This window comes from Lissotriton vulgaris, chromosome 12 (assembly GCF_964263255.1).
Source record: "Lissotriton vulgaris chromosome 12, aLisVul1.2, whole genome shotgun sequence".
NCBI classification, from domain to species: Eukaryota; Metazoa; Chordata; class Amphibia; order Caudata; family Salamandridae; genus Lissotriton; species Lissotriton vulgaris.
This window is the reverse complement of record NC_141700.1, coordinates 738,851,197-738,874,314: the sequence shown is the minus strand read 5'-3', so window position 1 is coordinate 738,874,314 and position 23,118 is coordinate 738,851,197. Positions and strand designations below refer to the sequence as shown.

General features: G+C 40.1%; 1 protein-coding gene across 1 annotated transcript in view; it reads right to left on the bottom strand.

The window, feature by feature from the left end:
• Positions 1-23,118, bottom strand: part of LOC147678469 (extracellular calcium-sensing receptor-like) — a 265,477-nt gene that overhangs the window by 172,483 nt on the left and 69,876 nt on the right. Inside the window, exon 4 of the mRNA XM_086945648.1 lies at positions 8,692-8,983. Within this exon, the coding sequence (XP_086801774.1) occupies positions 8,692-8,983 (292 nt within the window). The remainder of the gene's footprint in view (positions 1-8,691; positions 8,984-23,118) is intronic.

Below are 23,118 nucleotides of genomic sequence, written 5' to 3'. Positions count from 1 at the left end.
TTGAATCTAATTGGGCCAGGAAACCAAGGGAAAATCATTGACTTTTGTATGTCAATTGCTCTTGCTAAAATGATCTTTCTTTCAGCCACTTTGAAAGACCAACACTATAAAAAACAAAAATCACCTTTATTTTAATCCAGCAACATTATTTGGGTGTTGATAGAGAGAAAACGACCACTGTCCAAGGTGTGGGCAAGGCCCTGAAGATCTTGTCCATAAGTTTTAAGACTGTGGTAAATTAAACCCTTTAAAAGGGTAGTTGAAAGTTTCCTACAACAAGTATTGGTGCAGAGAGTGAGTATTTCACCACCTATGATGCTCATAGGCTATGATGAGAAAGACTATTTTGCACAGACTTGCATATATTTTATTTTCATCACAGTGGCAGTAGCCCGCTTGTTCATAGCTATAAAGAGGAAAGATACAGACCCCCCTTCCTACTCTGCTTGGTTTGCCCCTATGCTCCATGTTTCCAATCAGGAAAGAGCTTTATTCAACTGTAAGGGGAAGCAGACTAAAAAACGAGGGAGAAGGATCTGGGGACCTATGCTAGCCTGGGCTTCTAAGGGGTAGCTGGGAGTGATGGCACCAGTGTCTCTCTGCTATTAGTGTTGGTAAAAAAGGCAAGGGCTATATATTTAGTAAAAACTGTATATATCATAACATCTTTGGGCCCTCGGTTTTGGCCATCAATGTAACATCAGTGTAATATTTACTACTGCTGTCTCCCTTTGGTGTTCTTTTTGTGAACCAATGTATTCTGAATCTATCTCTAGCTTGATTTGAGGTACCTTTAAGACTCATGGCCTAATGAATTATGCCTGCATTTCAAATATAGATTAAAGGTACCTTTTAATCTTTCCGGAGGATATTTAATGTTACTATTTTATCGGATCAACTTGTTTGTCTGTTACTGTTTAATTTTTTTCCTACTGTTTTATCACCATTTTTATGGTCTTAGCAACACACTGGTGAACTGTACTGATTATTGCATTATTGCATGGTATAAATAATAAACATTTTTTAAAAAAAGTAAAAAAATTAAAGGGTTGTTTTTCTGTCTCATCAGAGCTTGAAAAACTATCTGGCAGTGCTTGAGTGCCCAAAAGGCCAGTCACACGCTGCTGCTGATATATATATATAGAGTGACTGGGCATTTATAAAATAAACACACGCTGATTAATGAGAAAGTGGCCCGGACATCGTTTTCTTCGATCTGGTGGGACGATTGTTGTGGATATATATATACACATATTTTTTTTATCCAATTGCTCTGCAGCAGAGGAGCACACGACAGCAGCAAGGCAATAATCCTCTTTTAATCATATTTTAAAGGTGGTTTAACATCTGTCATTCTGCTTGCCTGCCTACGCATTTCAGTGCTGTCTGCACCTTCTTCCTGGGCTCATGGCAATGCGACGGTGTAAGGCTTCTGCAGCTCCATAACTGACGATGTCTATCATAGTACAGCCTCAGGTGTGTGCACTTAGTAGCACATGATCACTCACAGTGAGTTCTGGGAGCTGTAGTTCCTGCCTTTAACTCCCCACAGTGGGTCCCGCAGTGACAGGAAAAATATGCAAATTTTCTGTGGCTTATTAACAGTCCACTGTAATGTCTTATGAGTGATATATTGGAGAGGTGATGTGAGGTATGAGGTTTTGTTATGGTGTGGTTTGGTTTAATGTAGTGTATTTAGATTTGACATTGAGATTAATGATGTATCCCTTTTTTCAATGGGAGACTGTATTGCTGGTTAGAACACAGGCTCCCATTGAAGTCAAAGGGAGTCCGACCGGGCGGTGTTCGGAAACATGGTAATCACTCAGTTGGACTACTAGAACCAGAGTCAGTAGGAAATGATTCTGACATTGTAATGAAGCCCCATGTACATATATAAATTAATATACTACTATAGATTCACCCAAATAGTGATTACAAATAAACCTAATGATCCCAAACTCTATAAACTACCAACAAATTAACATTTAAAATGGAACTTAAGGCTTTTTTCATGAAAGCACCTGCTCTATATTAGAACACCCTCAAAGGAAAAGTTGCAAAATCATGTGAAACATCTTAAGAGAACATATATGTTAGCAAACAAAATACGAGCAGGTGCATATTTTTACATGTAAATAACAAGAGTACGAACTTTAAAAAACATATATTTATACTATTACACTACTTTCCAGATACAATAACAGAAGCAGAAAAATATTTCACTTCACAGAAAGGAAAGCAGCTACTAAGCCACATGTGCTACACCCACAGTCAAGAAAGTGCATTATCCGGAAATATAAACTGGAAATGTACTAAATATTATTCTATTGCATACAATGGGAATGCAACTACAAATGATGATGTAGTCAATGTAAGAAGGTGCCACCCTCCCTCAAATGTGATAAAAATAGCAGTAAGGCAGATATTGCAGGGTGTAAGAGAGACAAGCACTAGCTCCCAGGATCCCACAACCAAACTCCTTAAAGATATATTATAAAACGACCCTGAACATATAAAAGTCCATCTACCACCTATCCCCACTCTAAAAAATGTAACTGCACAAACTAAAAGCGCCACCAGTGATACCCCACCTGTTCCTGGAAGAGAGCAAGACATACACATACATGAACATTTAACAATTACATATAATGAAGATCCTTTCCTTTGATATGTCAACCTAAATAATGACACATTAATCCAAATATTTTCTACAGCAGATAACTTACTAAAACTTAGCTAGCCAGTGTCAAACATGGATGCAGGCTCCCTTGCTGTGTTGTGTTGCATGAAATAATAATAAATATCCTACTGTGTCCTTATGCATGCTATTTATTCCTACTCTAGGTAAAAACACAAACAGTTTCTGCGTGCTCTTAGATGACGAAAACTGTCAGCGTGAAAGCTAGTGGGTTGGTAGTACTACATGTGATGGCGGAATTCTGCCTTTGCAAGGGGAGGGGGGTTGTTGATTTCCCTAAGATGGGCTGTGCAGCTGCCAGCAGCCCCTGCAACAGCTCTGAAAGTTCTAGGGACCTTCGACCCTACATTATGGCGTTCAGAGTCTGCATATCCAATAACAAGGCTGACTGGTAATATGTGACTGTGCGACTACATTAATTTTTACATAATTAGAGATCTGCAACATTTGCCACAAGATCTATCATCTGCAGCATAATCTGCAGATTTTAAACACATATTTGTTTAGCTTGAACAGTTCAAATGTTACTATAGCCTTATAGCCCGACGTAGAGGGCTATACCAGCTATTAAAGGCCCTCTCCGGCGTTAAAGGCCCCGAGCCCAAGGCAAGTGCCTTTAACAAGGGAGAGGGACTTTAATAGCGGTATAGCCCATCTACGAAGGGCTATAAGGCTATTAGAACATTCTGTCACTAGAGGGCAGAATGTTCTAACAAAAAAACAAAGCCTTTTGGAAGCAAGAGGGGATTGGAATCCCCCCAGGCTCCCTGAAGCCTTTGTTCACAGCCAGAGCTGTGAACAAAGAAACATTGGAATGTTGGAGCTCCAGGCTTATACCAGCCATTATAAGCCCAGAGCACTCCATTGTTTTCAATGGAGCTCCCAACATTCCAATGTTCTAATATAAATTGAGCAACATGTTAATGTTTCTTATTGCTATATTTGTGTGTTTAACTGGTTCTGATGAGGTGCAACCAATGCCCAGACAGTGTTATCAAGTTTAAAAATGACAAAATAATGAGGTTATACATTTACAAAAAAGAGCAGCATTATGCTGCATTACATGCCTTTTCTTGCTGCATAATTTACTACACCCTGAAACATTATTAGGCCCTCTCCTGACATTCAGTTCCAGTGTCGCTGTCCATAACTCTAGTACGGAGACTGCGTCACTCGTGATGAAGATCTTTTTCTCATTGGTATTTGCACAAAATACCAGAAACAATATTGTGATACAAAAATATTGTCGACAGGTGCATCAAAGGTAAAAATATCATTTTTAGTTTATTTTAATATCATTAATAATTATCGGAACATGTTGTATGTAATATCATTTTAAGTGTTAATTAGTATATACTTTTTTATAGTGTGTTTGGTTGTATATGCTTGCTTTTTTATTTATTAGTGTTTTCAATAGTATATATGTGTACTTTTTAGTTGTGTTAAAGCATATAGGCCCACATGCATCATTGTGACATTTTGCACTTCCTAATTTGCGAAAAATAAGGAATCGCAAATTAAGAAGTGCAAAATGCTATGCATCATTTTTTTCGGTATTTCTTTGTGATTCGGTAAAAATCGCAATTTTTACCGAATCCCAAAGAAATACCGAATTCTTAAGTTAATTTTCGCAATTCCCATTGATTCCTATGGGCCAAAAGGCCCATAGGAGTCAATGCAAATTGCGAGTGGCACTTAGAAAATTTCATGGGTGCAGGGGGGGGTCCAAAGGACCCCCCCATGCACCCCTGAAATGTATTTTTCGCATCATGTTGCACACACACATGTCCTAAGGACATGTGTGTCCGTAACATGAATGTTGAAAAAAAAGCATTTTCAACATTTTAAACACTTTTTCCAAATTTACCGAGTGGTTCAACCACTCGGTAAATTTGGCACCCTATTTACGAATTTTCACTTATTAAAAAAATGATGCATTGCTTTTAAGAAATCGCACATCTGCGACTTCTTAAAAGCACCCGCAATTTTAGAACTCGCAAACATGTTACGAATTCTAAAATTGCTTCATGCATCCCAAAAAGCACTTTTGCATTCGCAAACGGCCGATTTTAAGAAATCGCACCGTTTGCGACTACAAAAATGCTTGATGCATGTGGGCCATAATGAATTGTTTATGTTTTTTGTTATCAGCAGGATTTGGAGGTTTTAGGGTATAGGAGTGGGGAGATTTTCACAAAATGTATATTTTACATTTATTCTTGAGGTAATAATTTTAAAAATATAGACATTAATAATTTAGCAATTTTAAAATTTACATTGTTATGATAATATTTTGTAAACAGCTTCATTTAATTTAATTTTAAGGACGGTATATAATTATGGTATTAGACTTCAAATAAAGTTAAAAATGTATAAATAAAGTTATGTAGACTTGTGTAATTGTAAATATTTTGTAAAAAACGTTATAACATTGTGGGATTTTTTTTAATTGTTTTTTGTTTGAAATTTTTTTTTCAAATTTTAAAATGTCATACCATTTTTTATGATTGTTAATTTTGTATTATGATTTTATGTGTAATTTTATGATTTAAACTTTAGGAATGGTAGTAAACATTTTGAATATATATTATTTATTAATAGTTATTGATTTGCTTTCTATATTTTAATATTTAAATAGGTATATATAGGTTTGTAGTCTTGGGTATTGTGTTTTAGATAACATTTTATTTAACTAAGTAGCAAAAATGTGTGTGAGTATTGATTTTGTATTTAAAATGTTTAATTTGTATTAACTTGTGTAAAATTTCACATTTGAGTGGGTATTGTAAATTTCACCTCATTGGGTTCAACACCTTTTCAAAAGAGCCCTAGATTGGAGTGGGAATAGTAGATGTCACCCTTTTAGTGTTCAACACCTTCCCCGAGTTGACTTAGATTGGAATAGGCATACTAAATGTCTCCTCATTATTGTCCAACATCTTCCCCCAAATTTGTTAAGGTAGGAGTGGGAGTAATAAATGTCATAAATGTCATGAGGTTAGTGTCTAACACCATCCCCAAGTTTGTTTAGATTGGAGGGGGAATAGTAAATGTCAGCCTTTAATGACCCAAGCTTTCCCCAAATTAGTTTAGCTTAGAGTGGGAATAGTAGATGTTACCCGTTTAGTGCCCAACACCTTCCCCTAAATTGTTTTAGATTAGAGTGGGTATAGTAAATGTCACACCTTTAGTATAATAAAGAGCTTATTTTCAATTTGTATTTCTTCTTTAGTATTGCATTTTGAAACATATCTACTTTATGTAAAAATAGTCAATCACATTTTATATACATTTCTATGTTGTATATTTCCAGCTGTTATTTTTCATTGTTACCAATTTGTTTACGTCGTTTTTATATACATATTTTTAACATTACATCAACATATTTTATTAGTATATACTATGCTAATATTTAATTTATAATTTACAAGTTTAGCATCCATTTTTATAACATTGTTTGATATGATTATATTGTTCCGATTTTTAAAAATTTTTTTTTAACATTTATTAAACATTTTTACAATATTTTCCATGCATGTCTTTGGGGAGATAGTCTTTTTTTCATTTAGCAGACATTTTTTGGACCATTTCCTTCTATTTTACAATCTATTTTTGTTATTTTTGAGTCTATCTTCCTGGAACCTGGAACCAGGTCACGGTAAGGTGTTGCTGTTCTTCAGAACAGGTAAGTCCTTTTTTAAGGATTTATTAAGGGTTTTGAGTGCAAAGGTGATTTAGGAGGAGGTTTAACCCCTTGACCGCGGCGCAAATTCCGCCGCTGTGCTGGCGAAATAATGAGTTGGCAGGGTACCCATCCACTGTGACGTCCGACGGCCGGGGGCCATCCGACGCATGCAAGGGGTTACACCTGGTGAATGTGTTGGTTCTGCTGTTTGCTTTACTTAGATGTTTTTCAGTAAGTGTTTCATACTAGTCTGTTGTTTTGCATTTTTGTGTATTGTTTTAGTAATGTTAAATATGCTATGCTAAATTATGTGATGTCAGTTATATTTTGATGACTAATGCGCCAATTACTAGATAGGTAGTCCAACTGACGGACCGCCATTGCATCGGTACGGAGAACCCTGCCAAGCCTGTGGCTTCCTGACTGCTTCATTATGAGAAGACAGCCGGGCCGGCAGTGTGCCAGTGGCTGTCTAGCGGCATGCTTCAGCTAACAAAGTGAGTGTAAAGTCAATGCCAACGTATTGCAGAGCCTGCACTGTCATACGTGCACTGTTACCGTGCGCCATGTCATGCATGGCACACACTGCACTCACAACAGTGCAGGCATGGAGGCACAACATGTGCCCCCAGTCACAATACTCAATGTGTAAAAATGGCGGGCAGTCCTTTATTGGGCAACATCTATGAAAAGATCGACAGAAAGGCAGATTTGAAGAGGCACAGCAGAAACGCCTCCATCCTTTGCCTTATTTAGATTTCCTTTTTTTCAGGTTTCTTGCAGCGTTCCATTTTTTAGAACACTTTTGTTGGGTTTTTATGGAAACTAGATGATTTGGATTGCTTCATGGGAGTTCAATTGGATTCCTTATATTTTAAAATTTCTTGTTTGCTTTTTGTGGTTAACTATTGTTTCACATTAAGGGGCCAATTCCGATTTCAGTCGGAAGGGCCCCAAACGAAGGTCGGAGCCCTTCCGACCGAACCGGAATGTGTGGCCCGGATTCCTTTCCAACCGAGCCATTCTGATGGGCTCGTCGGAAAGGAATCCGACTCGGATTTCCAAATTGCAGACGACAGGCTCGGAGAGCCCGTCCGCCATCCAGAAATCCTCCAATACTCCCCCGGCCGCCTCTTTGCGACCGAGGGAGTACGATGGCAGTTTTCCACTGCCTTTTCGTGCTGGTTTCTGAGGCACGAAAAGGAAGTGGAAAACTTTCTCTGGGGGCCCCCATGGGTGTGAGGCCTGTGGTGCCCCTCTGTCGATCTCTGCACCCGGTGACAGGCAAATTGAGGTGCTGGCCACAGGGTGCCGGGATGAACTGCACCCCTGCTTTCAACAATGCAGCCATTCATTCCACTTGGAATGCATGCTTGTACTGTTAAGTATACGAATGCGACCGAACCCTGTTTGGTCGCATCGTACTAGCAGGGCTGTAACCGACGACAGCAGGTTGGTCGGTTACAGCTCCTGGCCGATGTCGGACGGACTCAGGTCCGTCCGACAACGGAATCGATCCCTAAGACGGAGTAAGATCTGTAGCTAGAGAACAGTAAGTTTGATTTTTCTCATTTATTTTGGATGGGAAATGTGACAATGTATTCTTTATGTGAATTTAATGTGAATATTATGTGAAATTGATTGGATTACCTGTTTTATCTTTTTTATGTGATGGATTGAATTTGTTTTTCAGTTTTTGATTGGTGATTGTTATTTTTTAAAATAATATATATATAATTTCAGTGTTTATTAACATTGCAATGCAACATAATTGTTTCATTGATGTAATTATTATTCTATTTTAATAAAAAAGGTTTGGCGTGTTGGTTTAGATTTTGGTTTGGTTTTAAGGGACTTTGGTAGGCTAACATATAACTTACAGTATAGTTTTGGCTATCATTTCTAAGTAGTCTACTTCTTGTTATTTAAGAAGAGTTGAACTTTAAATTGTAGTATGTCCTACAAGTTTTTCATTTGTGTACTATGTTTAGGACCAAGAAGCAGGAATTGCTTAGGCAGAAATTACTTGACTTGGATGGAGTGAGTTCAAATGTTAATATGTTTAATCAAAAGGTCCTTTCTTTTTAAGTGAGGAAGTTCAATTCTTGAACAACATTACAACATTTATTGTTTGTTTTTTTTTTCTTACATTATCTGTGTTACTTCAACTTTGGAAGTGGATCTATATTTGCTTGGTGTCTGCTTGCTGACATATGGACCTGGTTCAGTTATGATATACCAAACTGGTTAGCATAGTAATATGTAATATTGAAATACAAAAAAATTGAAATTGTTAAATAAATACCTGAGGATGTCTGTAGAGACCCAGAAGTCTAGCCACTGCTATGGAGTAAGTGGATATTACTTCTCCCAAGATGGCGGACACTGCTGGCCCACGTGCACACCGGTAGTTCACAACTGTTGTCTCCTGCCCTGTCAGCATCTGCAGAGTGCTCTGGAGAGAGTGTTCAAGCATCAGGCATGTGTCATAGACCAAAAACCCCAGCGTGACATTTGGCAGAATGCTCTGGTCTGCATTGATTTCCGATAAGGCAAAAATGAGGGCTTGAACCCAGCCATAGGACAACACACTGAACCTGGAGAGAGAAAAGAAATCATTGAAAGTATTGCATGATGGAACCAGGTAAGGAAACATTGACTTTGTCCCAAATCAGATGAGCGGGAGACTAGGTTGAATGGAAGAAATTCCAAATGAGGGTGGATTTTTTTAAACAAGGGTTGAAGATAACCCAGAAGGAATACAATCGATAGTTGTACATTTTTTAAATGTTTTTAGTTAAAGTATATACTTGTACATTCTCAGTCCTTTCTTCCTTTCAACTTGTGGGATGTCGCTCTATAGTGCTAAAAGGGAAGATAGTGGTTTCCCAAAACATGTTTGCTGCCTTTTCTCAGCTCGAGGGGACTGGATTTTTAGGACTGTATGTAAATCTGTGTATACTTGTAAAGCGCACTATCACCTAGAAGGTATCTTGGCGCTGTATACCGCTGTGGAACCCTTCCTGGCTTTCCCTGTGAGATGCCCCTTACTGGGCACCTCCAAGGTGAGGCCAGGCATCATAGCGATTTTGGGGCCGTTGTGGAGGTTAAGCAAGCTATTGCCTAGAATTTCAGAGTGGGAACCATAATTAGATTAGGCACATAGGCGAGAATTATCGGGTCCATGGACACTGAGCCCAAGACCCTGCCGCGTTGGGAATTGAACCCTGGTCCCGGGCCAGACCTTTGCCTTAGGGTCTGCCGCTCTAATCGGTGAGCCACACTTCTCATATCCTGGGCTCAAAGCCTAAATTAATCTAAACTAACATTTTTTGTCTTAAATCTAGTGGCAGTATCCCTGTCTGTCAAATTATATATTAGTCCAATATTACAAGCTCAATATTTTAGAGTTGAAAGCACATTTAGCAATGATGTTTCTTTTTCAATTGGAATGCTTAAGATTTGTTTTGGAAGCACATACAATTGGGGCATTTGGTCTAATAGGAACTCTGAAAATATTGGAAACAATTGATAAGTAAACTAAAGAAACTGTTCTTTCACAGGCCTCTAGAGGCCATTTTCCTTGAAATGGAGAGACTCACAAAGCGGAATTATTAGACATGGTTTTGAGAAATCCTCTGGGGTCTTGCCTAGGAACCTTCAATGTCCTAATTCCTTGGTTCAATTTGAGGTACCCGAGGAATATAACATATGTTGTCAGGGTGTTATACATCAATTGGCCAACAGATGATCTAGCTGTCTCTCAGCGGCAGCCACATACACTCTCAAGAGGTTTGAAGGAGAAATCTTTCAAAGTAACATGTTAAACTTCATCCTCAGTTATGAGACAAAGCTAGGTCAGCACTCGGTGTGATGCCCTCATACCAGTTCAGTCTTCTAAGTCCAAGGACCTGCTTCAATGGTAAATATTAATCAGAACACAAGAATAGTGCCGAGGTAAAGGGGTCAACTAAATTCAAGAGCCTGACTCCACTATTGAGGTCTCAGAACCATTCATTCTCCAGGCAAAAGAGTCACGGCAGGTCAAGCTTTTGACAGGCTGATCTGATTATAGAACCCTAAATATCATAATTAAAAGTTATCACCTAAGGCCAATTTCATTGGATATGTTACTATATCTTGGGGTGAACTGTGTGTAGACGTATACTGTTATATATTCATATCCACCACATTACTACTAATTCTATCCTCTAGGTGCTCTTCCATGACATTTATTCCCATATGCTTAGTCTCCTAACTCTACTTCTCTAGTATAATCCCCAAACCCAGAATTGACAGAGGCACATGAAGACCGAAGGATAGGTCGATGTGCGCTGCATTCTGTGGCGTGAGGGCGACGCATTGCTGGAATCGTGTCGCAAGCGCAACACGGCTCCAGCAATGCTCAGGGGCGCCCTATGCCTAACATGCTGTGCCACTCCTTATGCCAGCTTCAAGCAGGTGCAGTGTTTTGACGCAGCATGGACGTAAAAGTGACTGAAATCTTGTAGATTTCACTGCATCACTTTTACGAAGCGTTACTGCGATGGAACCCCCACCCTGCTCCGGAACACCCACTGAAACATAGGTTGCATGTGGTGCAGGGCTTTACAATGTGACGCATCTCCCTAGATGCGTCACGCTGTAAATAAGGTGTAACGTGGCACATGGTTTACGCCGCTGCTGTGTCACTGAAGTGACACAACGGCGGCGTAAATGTGGCTCATAGTTTCCTGCCATGAATGCTCTGCATTGATATTGTACAGTGAAACTTTATATACCTTGAAAAAATCTCTGTGTTATGAACTCTCTCTGTTCTTCATATGAAGCTGACCTCCCTGAAAAACACATATAACAAGATATAAGAGACTACTGAACTGCTTATCAACCTCCATCTCAGTTGGCAAGACAACTGATTATAGATTCCTATGAATGTGCCTTGGGATACTAATTAGCGTAAAGTCTGACTTGTCTCTTGGGCAATTTAATTGTGCATTACTTCAGATGTAGACTTCTTCTCTGTAACAGAATTGATTTTCGAAAAGCTCCAGGGGGTGTAATTGTCCTTCCAAAACAAATCAAGGATCCATAAAGCAAAAGGCCCTAACTGCAACCCCATTATAGCATGATTGCTTAGCAAGGATGTAATGAAAAACTAGAAAAATGATATCCAATAATCCAATAAAGGCCTAGGCATTGTCAAACATTGTGAGAGTTCAAGGGTTCCTGGGAAATGTGTCCCCACACACAGGTATCATACGTTATGGTCTTTCACACATGTGGAAGTATTTTATCTGGCTGCAGCAACACTTTCCAAATGCTGCCATCTTCTCAATTCTTTGAACAGTATTGGCAAACGTGGCTTTCGAGTATTGTATTCCACAACTGCTAAGTAACTACCAATGATAAGCCATCTCTCCACCTCTGCTTTCTGAGAGCTCTGCTCCAAGAGCCTTAACCTCTGCAACAGCACTTCTGGGTATTCGGGATGTCTCATGCAGAATTTACATAACAAATGTGGAGCATGAATATTGGAAGCTGGTTCTTGTGATTATTCCTTAGGGCCAAACCCCTTCCAAACTACTGAATATTGCAATAGTTTTCTGTCAATTTTTTTTATCAAAACTTGTATTAATGTAATGATCATTTACAAAATTCACCTGAATTGGCACAGTATTTGGAGCAATGTTGGACCTGGCTCTCTCTTTTCACCTTCTTTCCTCAGTTTTTTGCTGAATTGTTTTTTGTTGGGTTTAGGACTATGTGCACTTTACCCCTGCTAACCAGTACAAAAGTTGTTGTGCTCTCTCCTCTAACCATGGTTAAATTGGCTTATACTGAATTGGAATATTTAAGGGACTTATAAGTCCATTGTAGAGGGGTTAACAAAATACCAATGGGCCTGCAGTGCTGATTGTACCACCCACTTAAGCAGCTTTTCAAACTCACCCCAGTCTTGCCACTGCAGCCTGAATGAAGTTCTAAATAGCCATGTTGCATTATCATTGAAATTCTCTTGCCAAGCCTTAAACACCTTTTTATTACATATAAGTCCCCCCTAGGTAGACTTTGCTGGGAAATGTAAATGTGAGAAAAAGGAACAGATGATGAACGGAATGCTAAACAAATCAAACATTTCCCCCAAGTCACATATCTGGGTTTATTTGTATTGTTCAGCATTCTCTCAATCACTTGTTCTTTTTGCTTTTGTCACCCTAAGAGGGAAGGACATGCCTAGACGTGGGTCCTGTGCTCACTGCACCACTAGGTTCAAACTAGCCTGGCCGATGAGGGGTGATACTCTGAAACGTGTCCCAGGATGCTTGTTTCAGTCCAGGGAGGACCCGGCCTGGCAGTTTGGGCTGAACTGTTCCCATTAGGAGCAGGGTCAAGATGATTTGCATATGGCTGGGGCTGAACCGGGGTGCCATGGTGAGCAAAAATAGATGGATTAGACCCAGACGTTTGTGACTAGAGGTGAATGTTTATATTGTACAGCATTCCGTCCATCACTTGTAATTTTGTATTTTGTCACCCTAAGTGGGAACGGTATGACCAGACATGGGTCCCGTGCACACTACATCATTGAATTCAAGCTAGCCTGGCTGATGAGGGGTGATACCCCAGAGCAGGTCACATGGTGCTTGTTTCCAGTCCGGAGAGGACCTGGCTTGGCAGTTTAGGCTAGACCTTTCCAATCAGGGGCAGCGTCAGGATTGATTTGCATACGGCCAGGTGGGAACTGGGGCGGCGTGGTGAGTAGAAATATGATGGATTAAACCTGGATCTTTGTGACTGGGGTGAATGTGCATTGTTCTGCATTCCGTCCATCATTGTTATTTTTGCTTTTGTCGCCCGAATTGGGAAGGGTATGCTCATATGTGGGTACTGCACCACTGGATTCAAACTACCCTGGCTTATGAGGGGTGATACCCCACAACTGGTCTCAGGATGCTTTTGCTGGTTCAGGTATGTCTTTGCTTGGCAGTTCGAGCTGGACTGTTCCCATCAGGAGCAGGGTCAAGACTGATTTGTGAAGACTGATTTGCATATGGCTGGGTCCGACCTGGTGTGGCGAGGTGAGCAAAACAACAATGGATTAAATCCAGAACTTTTTTTTTAAGTTTGAAGTTTATTAAGGCATAAAGAAGAAAAGACAGAACTTTTTAACTGGGGTGAATGTGTGCATTGTTCAGCATTCTGTCCATCACTTGCTTTTGTTGCTTTTGTCGCTCTATGTGTCAAGGGTATGCCCAGACATGGATCCCATGCTCACTGCACCACTGGATTCAAGCTAGCCTGGCTGATGAGGGTTGATACCCCGAGAGCAGTCCCAGGATGCTTGTTTACAGTCAGGGGATGACCTGGCTTGGCAGTTCAGGCTGGACTGTTCCCATCAGCAGCAGGGTGAAGATTAATATGGCTGGGTCCGACCTGGGGTGGTGTGGTGAGCAAAAACTGATGGATTAAACCCAGAGCTTTGTGACTGGGGGTTCAATGTTTACATAGTCCAGCATTCTGTCCATCACTTGTTCTTTTGGGTAATGTAGAAATATCACACCTCAGTCAGTGAATAACACAGTTTAACACACATTTCACTCTCACTATATATTGGAAAATGTTTTAGGTTTTATGATCAGTGTTAAATGTATAACTAGTTTTAGTAAGGAATTTTGTGCCAATCTCCATCCCTCAGTTAATTCACATAAGTGTTTGTGCACCAAAGATGATGATGGCCAGGCAACAAATGGAAAACATTCCAATAGGTGAATTTTCAATGTTATTGTATGTTAGTAGTGCTAAACACAATGATTTACTCTAATCTTCATCTTGCTGCAAGGCAAGATATCTTCAATACTGTTGAACACATTGATTTAACCTCTCAGTATGTCTGTCTATCTGAGGGTGATAATTGGTGGACAGACTTTCAAGTCTAAATCCTTACATAATGAAGACTAAAATATAAAAGTAAATTGATACCCCCTGTCAGTTACCCAAACCTGTGTCACACCATGTATTCGGGCAATACTTTTTTGCAGAAACCCATGCCACATCTTTGGTAGTGGGAAGTTCTAACAAATATATAAAATGAACCATTTTTGATAAATGATCCAGGACCACTCAAATTAGCATACAACTTTCACTACTGGGTCTTTCAACTGTAAAATCTCTTGACACCATATGCCAAGGTCTAGGTGGGACAGGCAATGGTCTCAGTATTTCCCCATATTTACTATGGAAACCTTTAAACTGGGCACATGTTAAATATTTGTGCACATAAAACCCGTAAAAAAACTTGATCATAAAAGCTGCTTTTAAAGTCTTACCTATTCCAGGAGGTATAGCAAACTTAGATTTATGAAGCCAATTCATACTATGCTTGCTGTTTGAAAAGATTGCAATTGCAAAGGATTTGCTTGATACCATAAAGCGCCGGGATACTCCGTGGAGTGGCCGGGCGCTATAGAAGTATAAAAATAACATAACATAACATAAACCATCCATCTTTTTACTCCTTCACCCATTTCTCTTTATCAACAGACCAAGGGCTAGGTTCACAGATTGCATTTGTAGAACATTAAGTAGTACTACAGTACTAGTACTTACTATAAAATACATTCGATGAGTAGACATCGCCACCTCCACCTTCCCTAGCTTTTCTATGGGGAAATCATCACACAAGTAAGTTTAGTACTTAGTAATAAATGTGGGAAGAACCAGTGGGAGGGCCTGTAAAAAGATGAGCACATACTACTAAATGGTAGGGGTGTGTGTGTGTGGGAGGGACTGAAAAAGGGGCATGCACCTACCCACAAGAGTTAGCCTATGACTATTTCAAAACTGCACTTCTAAAGTTACTACAGCCAAAAAAATCCCATCAGTAGCAGCTTAGAGCTGGAGGAAGTCAAGCACAGTAAAAGACTAACCACATGTAGTGGAACACTCTGCCGCAGAAAATAATGAAGGTGGGGAGTTAAAATAAAACCTCTCTGGGAGTAATGTTAAATTAAATGAATATATACACCTAAAAATAAACATATTTATTATTTTGTATTAAGATATTTAATTACGTCTTTTGAATGTTAAAATTACAGTAACATTAATTTGTATAAAATAGAATTACATAATAGCTAATTATTTTCTATACTTTCAAAGCATGTTCTTACATAATAATGAATATAGTTTTTTCTTTTAGGTATGAATTTTGAACTTCTTTTAAACTTCAGAAAATAATTTTAATTTAATTTCACATATTTACAAAATCTAATTAAAATTGAGTTAGGAGGGCTCGGGCATTTGATTTCCTTAATATTTTACATTAGAATATTTTGACAATTTGTTCTGAATTAAATAATAATTTATTTTCCCAAAGGGACATCTCCTCCATTGGATTTGAATCTCTAATGATGCAGGTTTTACTGCTTTACTGTAGTATGGATGTATAAAGATATTTGGCATAAGTTTGATTCAACATTGAGCTAATACTTCTGATAACTTGAATCAATTGACCCTGTCAAGAGTTTTGGCAGAGTCCAGGGTTGTCACTGTCAGAGGAAGATTTTAGATACTACAAGATTAATTGTGTCAATCAATATAGTTAAATCTTGTAATTAGTACAATTTGATAATCTTTATTTACCTTTTTTGTATTAACTGGGTACACATTTTTTAGAACTACTTGTAAGCCTTACAGAATTTTAGAATCACATTTTTCGAGATCTTGATTGATTTGCAATATTGCATTAGATTAACTTGCAGTGGAACAAGCTTTGTGTATTTGAGTACTGGAAACATTTAAATAGCAGTCTCCTGTATGAATTACAGTGACTTACTCACCTAATAATGTCTCTTTTCTTGGGAAATGCAGTCCTATAGTCAGGTATCGTTTTACCGTCTCTTCTCCACATGCACAAGGCGTTGCGCCAAGCCACAAGTAAACTTTCACACACTGCCAGCCGCTCTTCCCTTTGAGGAGACTCAGCACTGGGTGAATCAGTGAATGGCACAACATGCCCTTGCTGTGTCCACCATCTACAGTGAGTTCATCTCCACCTGACACCTGGTAAGAAGTGCAATTGAATAGGAAGGAAAGCTAACAAATCAGGGGCGAAGAGTTCAAATGGGCAAGGAAGTCATTCACTAATGTGCAGAAGACAGACCAACAGAACTCTCTAGATATAGGTTAAAGTACTGGTTACTATTACTGACTTTGACAGATGTCTAAAGCTATCTGTATCAAGACTGCAAGAAGGCAGACACACAAAAGTACAGAGTTGTTTGGAGAAAAATATTCTAAAGCACAGTGAGGTACACAACCACATAAAGATGTTGAAGAACATGCATTTAGCAGTTTGCAGAGGCACACAGGTATAGGCTGTCGTAAAAGCATACACTTGTATTTGAACACATCAGTGCATTTACAACTTTAAAGCATTACATTAAAGTATTACTGAATAATGGACAGGCTACAAAATCAAAGCAACTTTCATAAGCAAATATGCAGTCAGACACTAACACAGAGGAATAGAGACACAAAATAACAAATTAGGTTGCTATTCATTGCAGAGATATACACATGTACAGACATTCACACACTAAGGCATAGACGAATATTATCACAAAGAGATGGCAGTGAGATACAAGTGGCACATGTATGTACAAGCCAATTCTTACGCAGGGCATGGTGGTCGTTGTAGAGGCTCCGTGTAATTGTAAATAGGCTGTTCCCAGTTGATGTGTATGGGAATGAGGGCTCCAATGAGGACATCTCCATCCTGGCTATATCTGGTCCTTTTTGGGCTCTTAAGTGAACATCCTTGTGCCTGAGCCGCGGCCTGGCTGAGGACAGAGAGTATCAGCAGCAAAACCACCAAGACTTGGTTCATGGCAATGGACACCGTGTTAATTCACTTGCGAATCATGCACTCTCCGGTGGGTTGATTCCTGTGGAAATCACTTGTACGTCAGCAAATTACAAATATGCAAAATATGATTCTGGCATTTTATTGTTGATAGCATGTGATCTATATAGGATGAATACCGGTTTGCAAGTTTTCTGTAATACTGCATTCACATTTATAAGTCACATGTGTTCCTTTTTTTTTACTCAAAGGTTTTGTGACAGCAATGAGGTATTAGGACCTATGATTAGGTGCAAAACAGGGCAAATTACATTTACCATTTACCATTACTCTAGCATTGGTTTCAAATCAGCCCTGCGGGCAAAAGACACATGACATAATCTTGTTTATGCAAAGGCAGTTATAACCAGCTTGTGGTATTCATCCCATCAAAATAATGAGGAAGGGGAGATAATAGGGGCAAAATTGTTTGTTCACATTATTTATTATTGTCAGTTTCACCAGTCACTGGTTCACTCCTGGCAGAATAGAATTATTCTACATCCCCTGTGGCCTTGATTAAGTATTCTGTGCAGTTACTGATCTCCCAATCCAAACACTGGCAATGTATTTGTAACATATATGTAACTTTGGAAAACTTGTTTATGACCATGCCAGGACAACTATGGTACCATTTCTCAATGTTTGGGAAGTTCATGAAACTGACAAAATAAAAAAAAACACAAGGGGCACGATTTTAATATAAAAAATAGTTTTGCAAGAGCATAACACAACCAAAATCTCCATTTAGTTTGAGATGTATTTCGCAAATGAAAGTTTTTGAAAAAAAGTCTTGCAAAAAGCTTTTTAAAAAATCTTGCCTATTGTCTTTCGACAAAGTTTACAATCAATCTTCAATCAATTAATTTTACACAAACCTGCTGTTCCACACACCCCTCCATGGGTTCATCATTTGTGTCCTAGACTCAAAGAAAATGGAGTGCATGACTTTAGAGTGCAGAGCAGTTGATGCATGCATGGCTTACCCTTTTGTCACAACAGGATTGTCTATATGGAGACCTGAAGGGCTGTACCTGCTCCCACGTGTACCCAGACCGGAGAAGTGGATTCTAAGGGTTATTTGGCAGATCTCCTGTGAGGCTAAATTTGCACAAAAACCAGCAAGAGGCCTTTATTGCTGGGTTAGGCAGCTGACCAGTTGCAACTGGAACTGGATTGGGCCCAGCCAGTGGCCTCTGTTGTACTGAGTGCTGACCCTAAAGTACCATCCCTGAGATCCTGAAAACCCTAGAAAGGACCAGGATAGACTGCACTAGAAAGTCTGAAAAATTGAAACTTCCAAGACTTCTACAGCATCAGCGGGACCTCACGGCAAAGGAGCCCAGGTACAAGAGGACTTTATAAGAAGGATTTCCCTGTTGGAGGATTTAGATCCATAAAAAAGGCTGAGGGGCTTATAATGAGTCTAGTGGTCTATGGCCCACCAGACCCGCAGGGTTGCAGGGGTCTACCAACTTCCCTATTGCGACTAGGTATTAAGGCTACAATATGCTTGGCAGGACTGCTGCGGTCCTCCCAAGCATATTACGAGTTTCCTCTTTGCCATTTTCATGGCGGTTCCACCACCATGAAAACCGTGGAGGGGAGAAAACAAAGGGGGCCCTACAGGGCCACCTGTTGCCTCTGGGCCTGGGTATGCATACAGGGGGGCACATGTTCTGCCCCCATGTATGCATGCACCACAGTACTTGCACGGCATGGACTGCAGCAGGTACTGATTTTGATGTTCCCATTGCAGTGCCTATTTCATAGGCCCCACCGTGGGAACACCAAAGAACTGAATGCCAGACCAGGAGAAAAGTCCTGAGCAGTGATCAGGCAGGCGATTCAACATCAGATTTCGCACTGCCGGAGCTCGCCAAACTCATAATTAGGCCCTAAGCCAGAAGGTAGGAATCCTCATAGGGCAAAGCCATGAAAAGTATCTGCACAAGTAGATGACTTCATCTGCCACAAAATTTGAATTTTTCCTGGTCTGACTTCTTTGCCCTGAACCAATTGGTTCACCTGGACCGCATCCAAATGGTTTTCCAGCGACTAGACAACTTCACCAAATACAGCCTGCAACCTTGACCCAAGGATTTTGATTATCATTTTTTAGATTATATCAAAAGGTAAAATCTTTGACTGGGATGACCCGCTGGGATAGTCAAGTTCTCCTCCATCACAAGTTAAGCCAGAAATGATGCTTAGGTCCCAGTCAACCACAATCAACAATTTGTGTTTTACATTTTGATGGTGCATTTTGCTCTAAAGCTTTAAAAAATCTAATTACCAGTTCCCTCTCCTGTTTGTTCTAGGTTATCCTCGTCAGACATCCCGCAAGCACCCGGTCATTACATCTCTGACAAAACAGACTGGTCTTGGATACCCATGGTCCTGAGCAACAAATCTACCTAACCCTGATTCAAACTCGGGAATGTATAATAAGAGGCCCCCTCAGAATGCAAAAGAGCTGAGAAGCGTTTCAGCCTGCTCATGGAACGTGCACGGCTTTCAAGAAATGGCGCAGGATCATGTAACGCTGGGTTTTTTTCAACAACAAGACATAATTTTAATCCAGGAGTCATGGAAACTAATACCAACTTCAATCCCTGGTTTTAAAGAACTTCATATTTTTGCGGAACGCCTTTCAGCTTTTGGGCATCCTCGTGGGGGTTTATCGACTTACAAAGCCCAAAGATATAATTGGTTATCAGAAGAGCTGGATGTGGGTTTAAATTGGGTTCAAGTGACTAGAATTTCAGACTCTTCGCCATCCGGGACGCAATTGTGGCAACTCATTATATTCAACGTCTATATCCACCCAGACAGAAAGTCACAAAAGGAGAAACACGCAAGTTTACTGGCATTAATTAAAGCAATGCAAAGATCCTATTCACATTGTCCGCTGTTCATTTCCGGGGATTTCAACAGTGTCCTTGCCGGTAAAAACACGGAGATGGCAAAGAGGTCAATAAGTAGCCGTGGAACAATTCTAGCGGCCAGTCTAAAAGAAGCTGGTCTGTCAATCCTGAACGGCAATATAAAGGGGGACAGGCCTGCAGGCGTCACTTACTTGAGTGGCAGGGTTAACTCCATAATTGACTACACTATTGTAAGTGACGAACTACTTCCCGACATCAATCAATTCAAAATAGTACCTCGAGTGGAAAGTGATCACCTTCCCCAAATAACAAGTTTGAACATCGCACCCACCAATGCGCCAATAATGACCTCCCTTCTACACCATGCTTTTAAGTTTAATCTAAAAAAAACTAAAATGGCGTGGTGAAGGGTTGGGCAGAATTGAGGCCTATGTGAAAGCCCAGCTGGTCAAACTAGGGATACAAAAAGAGGAAGATCGAGTTTCAAACTGGGAGAACATGATATGGGATCTACTGCAAAAGTTTCCAGCAAGGTCGGGGATCCAGAGTAATGCCAATTGTAAGAAGGAGCCCTGGTTTAATATGGACTTAAGAGCTAAAAAAAGAAAGGTTGCAAAGGAGGTACGAGCACTGGCCAGTCAAAAAAATAACACATCGGGGATAGCGACAAACAAAACCAAACTAAGGGAGGCCAGGAGCATCTATAGAAAGGCCGTGAGGGTCGCAAAGGCCGAGTACAAAGAAAACATTTGGAACAAACTCCTAATTGCGGGAAAACATCCTAATAGTCGTGACTTCTGGGGAATCATAAATGATCTAAATCAAAGAACTAATCTCCATCAGGAAGCAGGAGTCGGAGCGGACATTTGGGTCCGCCATGTGCAATCTTTATACAAAGAAACAGAGCAAGTCCCTGAGAAAAATTTACGGGCCATACAGGAAGTCGAGGATAAACAAAATGGAACTAATTATAAGGAAAGACCGGAGTCCAAGGAAGTCTCAAAGGGGGAAATTGAGCTGGCCGATTTAATCAACAAAAAAGAATTAAAATCGATTATATCAAAATTGAAGTCAGAAGGAGCCGCAGGCCCGAACGGGCTGCCAAATGCTATTTTTAAACAGGATCCAGATATGTGGCTAGAGACTTTAACTTGTTTATTTAACCACATATACAAACAAGCAGACGTTCCCACATCCTGGAAAGGAAATATTATTCACCCGATATTCAAGCATGGAGATCATCGTAATCCAACAAATTATAGACTGATATCTTTAATTGATGTGGAGGCTAAGCTCTACGCCTCCTGCTTACTACTTGAGCTACAGGCCTGGGTAGGAGTAACCAAGAAAATTCCCAAATACCAAACTGGCTTCAGGCAAGGAATGGGGACAATAACAAACTTAACTTGCCTGTCACTCCTAATGGACAATGCAGTAGCCAAGGGAACCCGGCTGTATGCCTGCTTTATTGACATCAAGTCTGCGTTTGACAGGGTGAACAGAGAGCGCTTGTGGGACAAATTAAAATGCTGGGGCCTCCCAAATCAACTCTTGCAAGCGATAATAGCCTTATACCGGAACACCTGGGCAAGAGTGAAACTGGGCAATGGGGGCAGTACAACCATGAGCATTCCTACGCATCAAGGTTTAAAACAAGGATGTGTACTAGCCCCCACCCTGTTTAACATTTTTCTCTCTGACCTCTCGAGTGTGTTGGAATCGGCTGAAAATCACCCCCCATTATTGGCTAACAATCCAATATATTTTTTGCAATATGCAGATGATATAGTTCTGTTGAGTAAAACACCTATCGGTCTACAACGAGCCATTAATAAATTGTCATCTTACTTGGATCGGGAACGGCTGGAATTAAATAAAGACAAAACAAAAGTGGTACGCCTAGTAGATCCGCAAAAACTTAAGTACAAATGGACGGCGAAGGGGGACATAGTGGAAGAACAAAATTCATACAAATACCTGGGAATAATAATATCAAAAGGTGGAAATCACAAGGAGCACAAAGCAGTACTTCAAGCAAAAGCCCAATCTTTGATCTTTGCCTATCGATCTTTAAAAGGAAATATGGACTGCCCAAACCACAAGCACCTATTAAAAGTCATGACAGCTCAAATTTTGCCCAGCTTATCCTATGGTCTAGTTACCTGGTGTGGTAAGGAGGCCGATTTTCTGAACGACCTACAGATTAAAATCTATAAAGCGGTTTTCAATCTCCCAAAATCCGCCTCGGTTTCTCAAGTCAGGCTGGAATTTGGTTTGCAAAATCAGTATTTCCGGAGCATGAGCGGCTTTGTAAAATTCTGTAACAAACTTCGATCTGCAGACCCAGATACAATGGACTGGATGAGCTGGGAAGAAATCAAACAACGGGCGGAGACCGACTCTGGAAATACTTGGGGGAAGTACCTGAAACTGTGCGTCGAAAAGCTGAACCTGGAACCAGCCTGGAAAGCTGGGACAGACAAATCAACCCTAAGCAGACTAGCCAACGGGGCAGCGAAAAAGAAATCCTTTTTGGAGGATAAATATTCCCTCGCAAATCGTCGTCATGGCTGGACCATTATTAACTCTTTTACAATACTAAAACCTCATGCATATCTCACATCCCACTTCAATGGCCATTTAAAAAAAGCTTTCACAAATTATAGGATGGGCATGCATGTCTCAAAAGATTTATTACCCTCTTGGAAACATTCCTATCAGTCGGAGCGATGTCGACTCTGTGGGTATAAATACGAAACTTTAGCCCATCTTTTTTGTGTATGTCCGGCACTGATAGGACAGAGACGACAATATTTGAAATCCATTTTTAAAGAGATGAACATTCGCTCATGCAGACAGGCAGTTACAAGCTGGTTGGGAGGTTCCTCCTCAATTTTGATTTGCCGGGGAGTTAAATTTATGGCGGAGGCTAGTAAACGCTTAA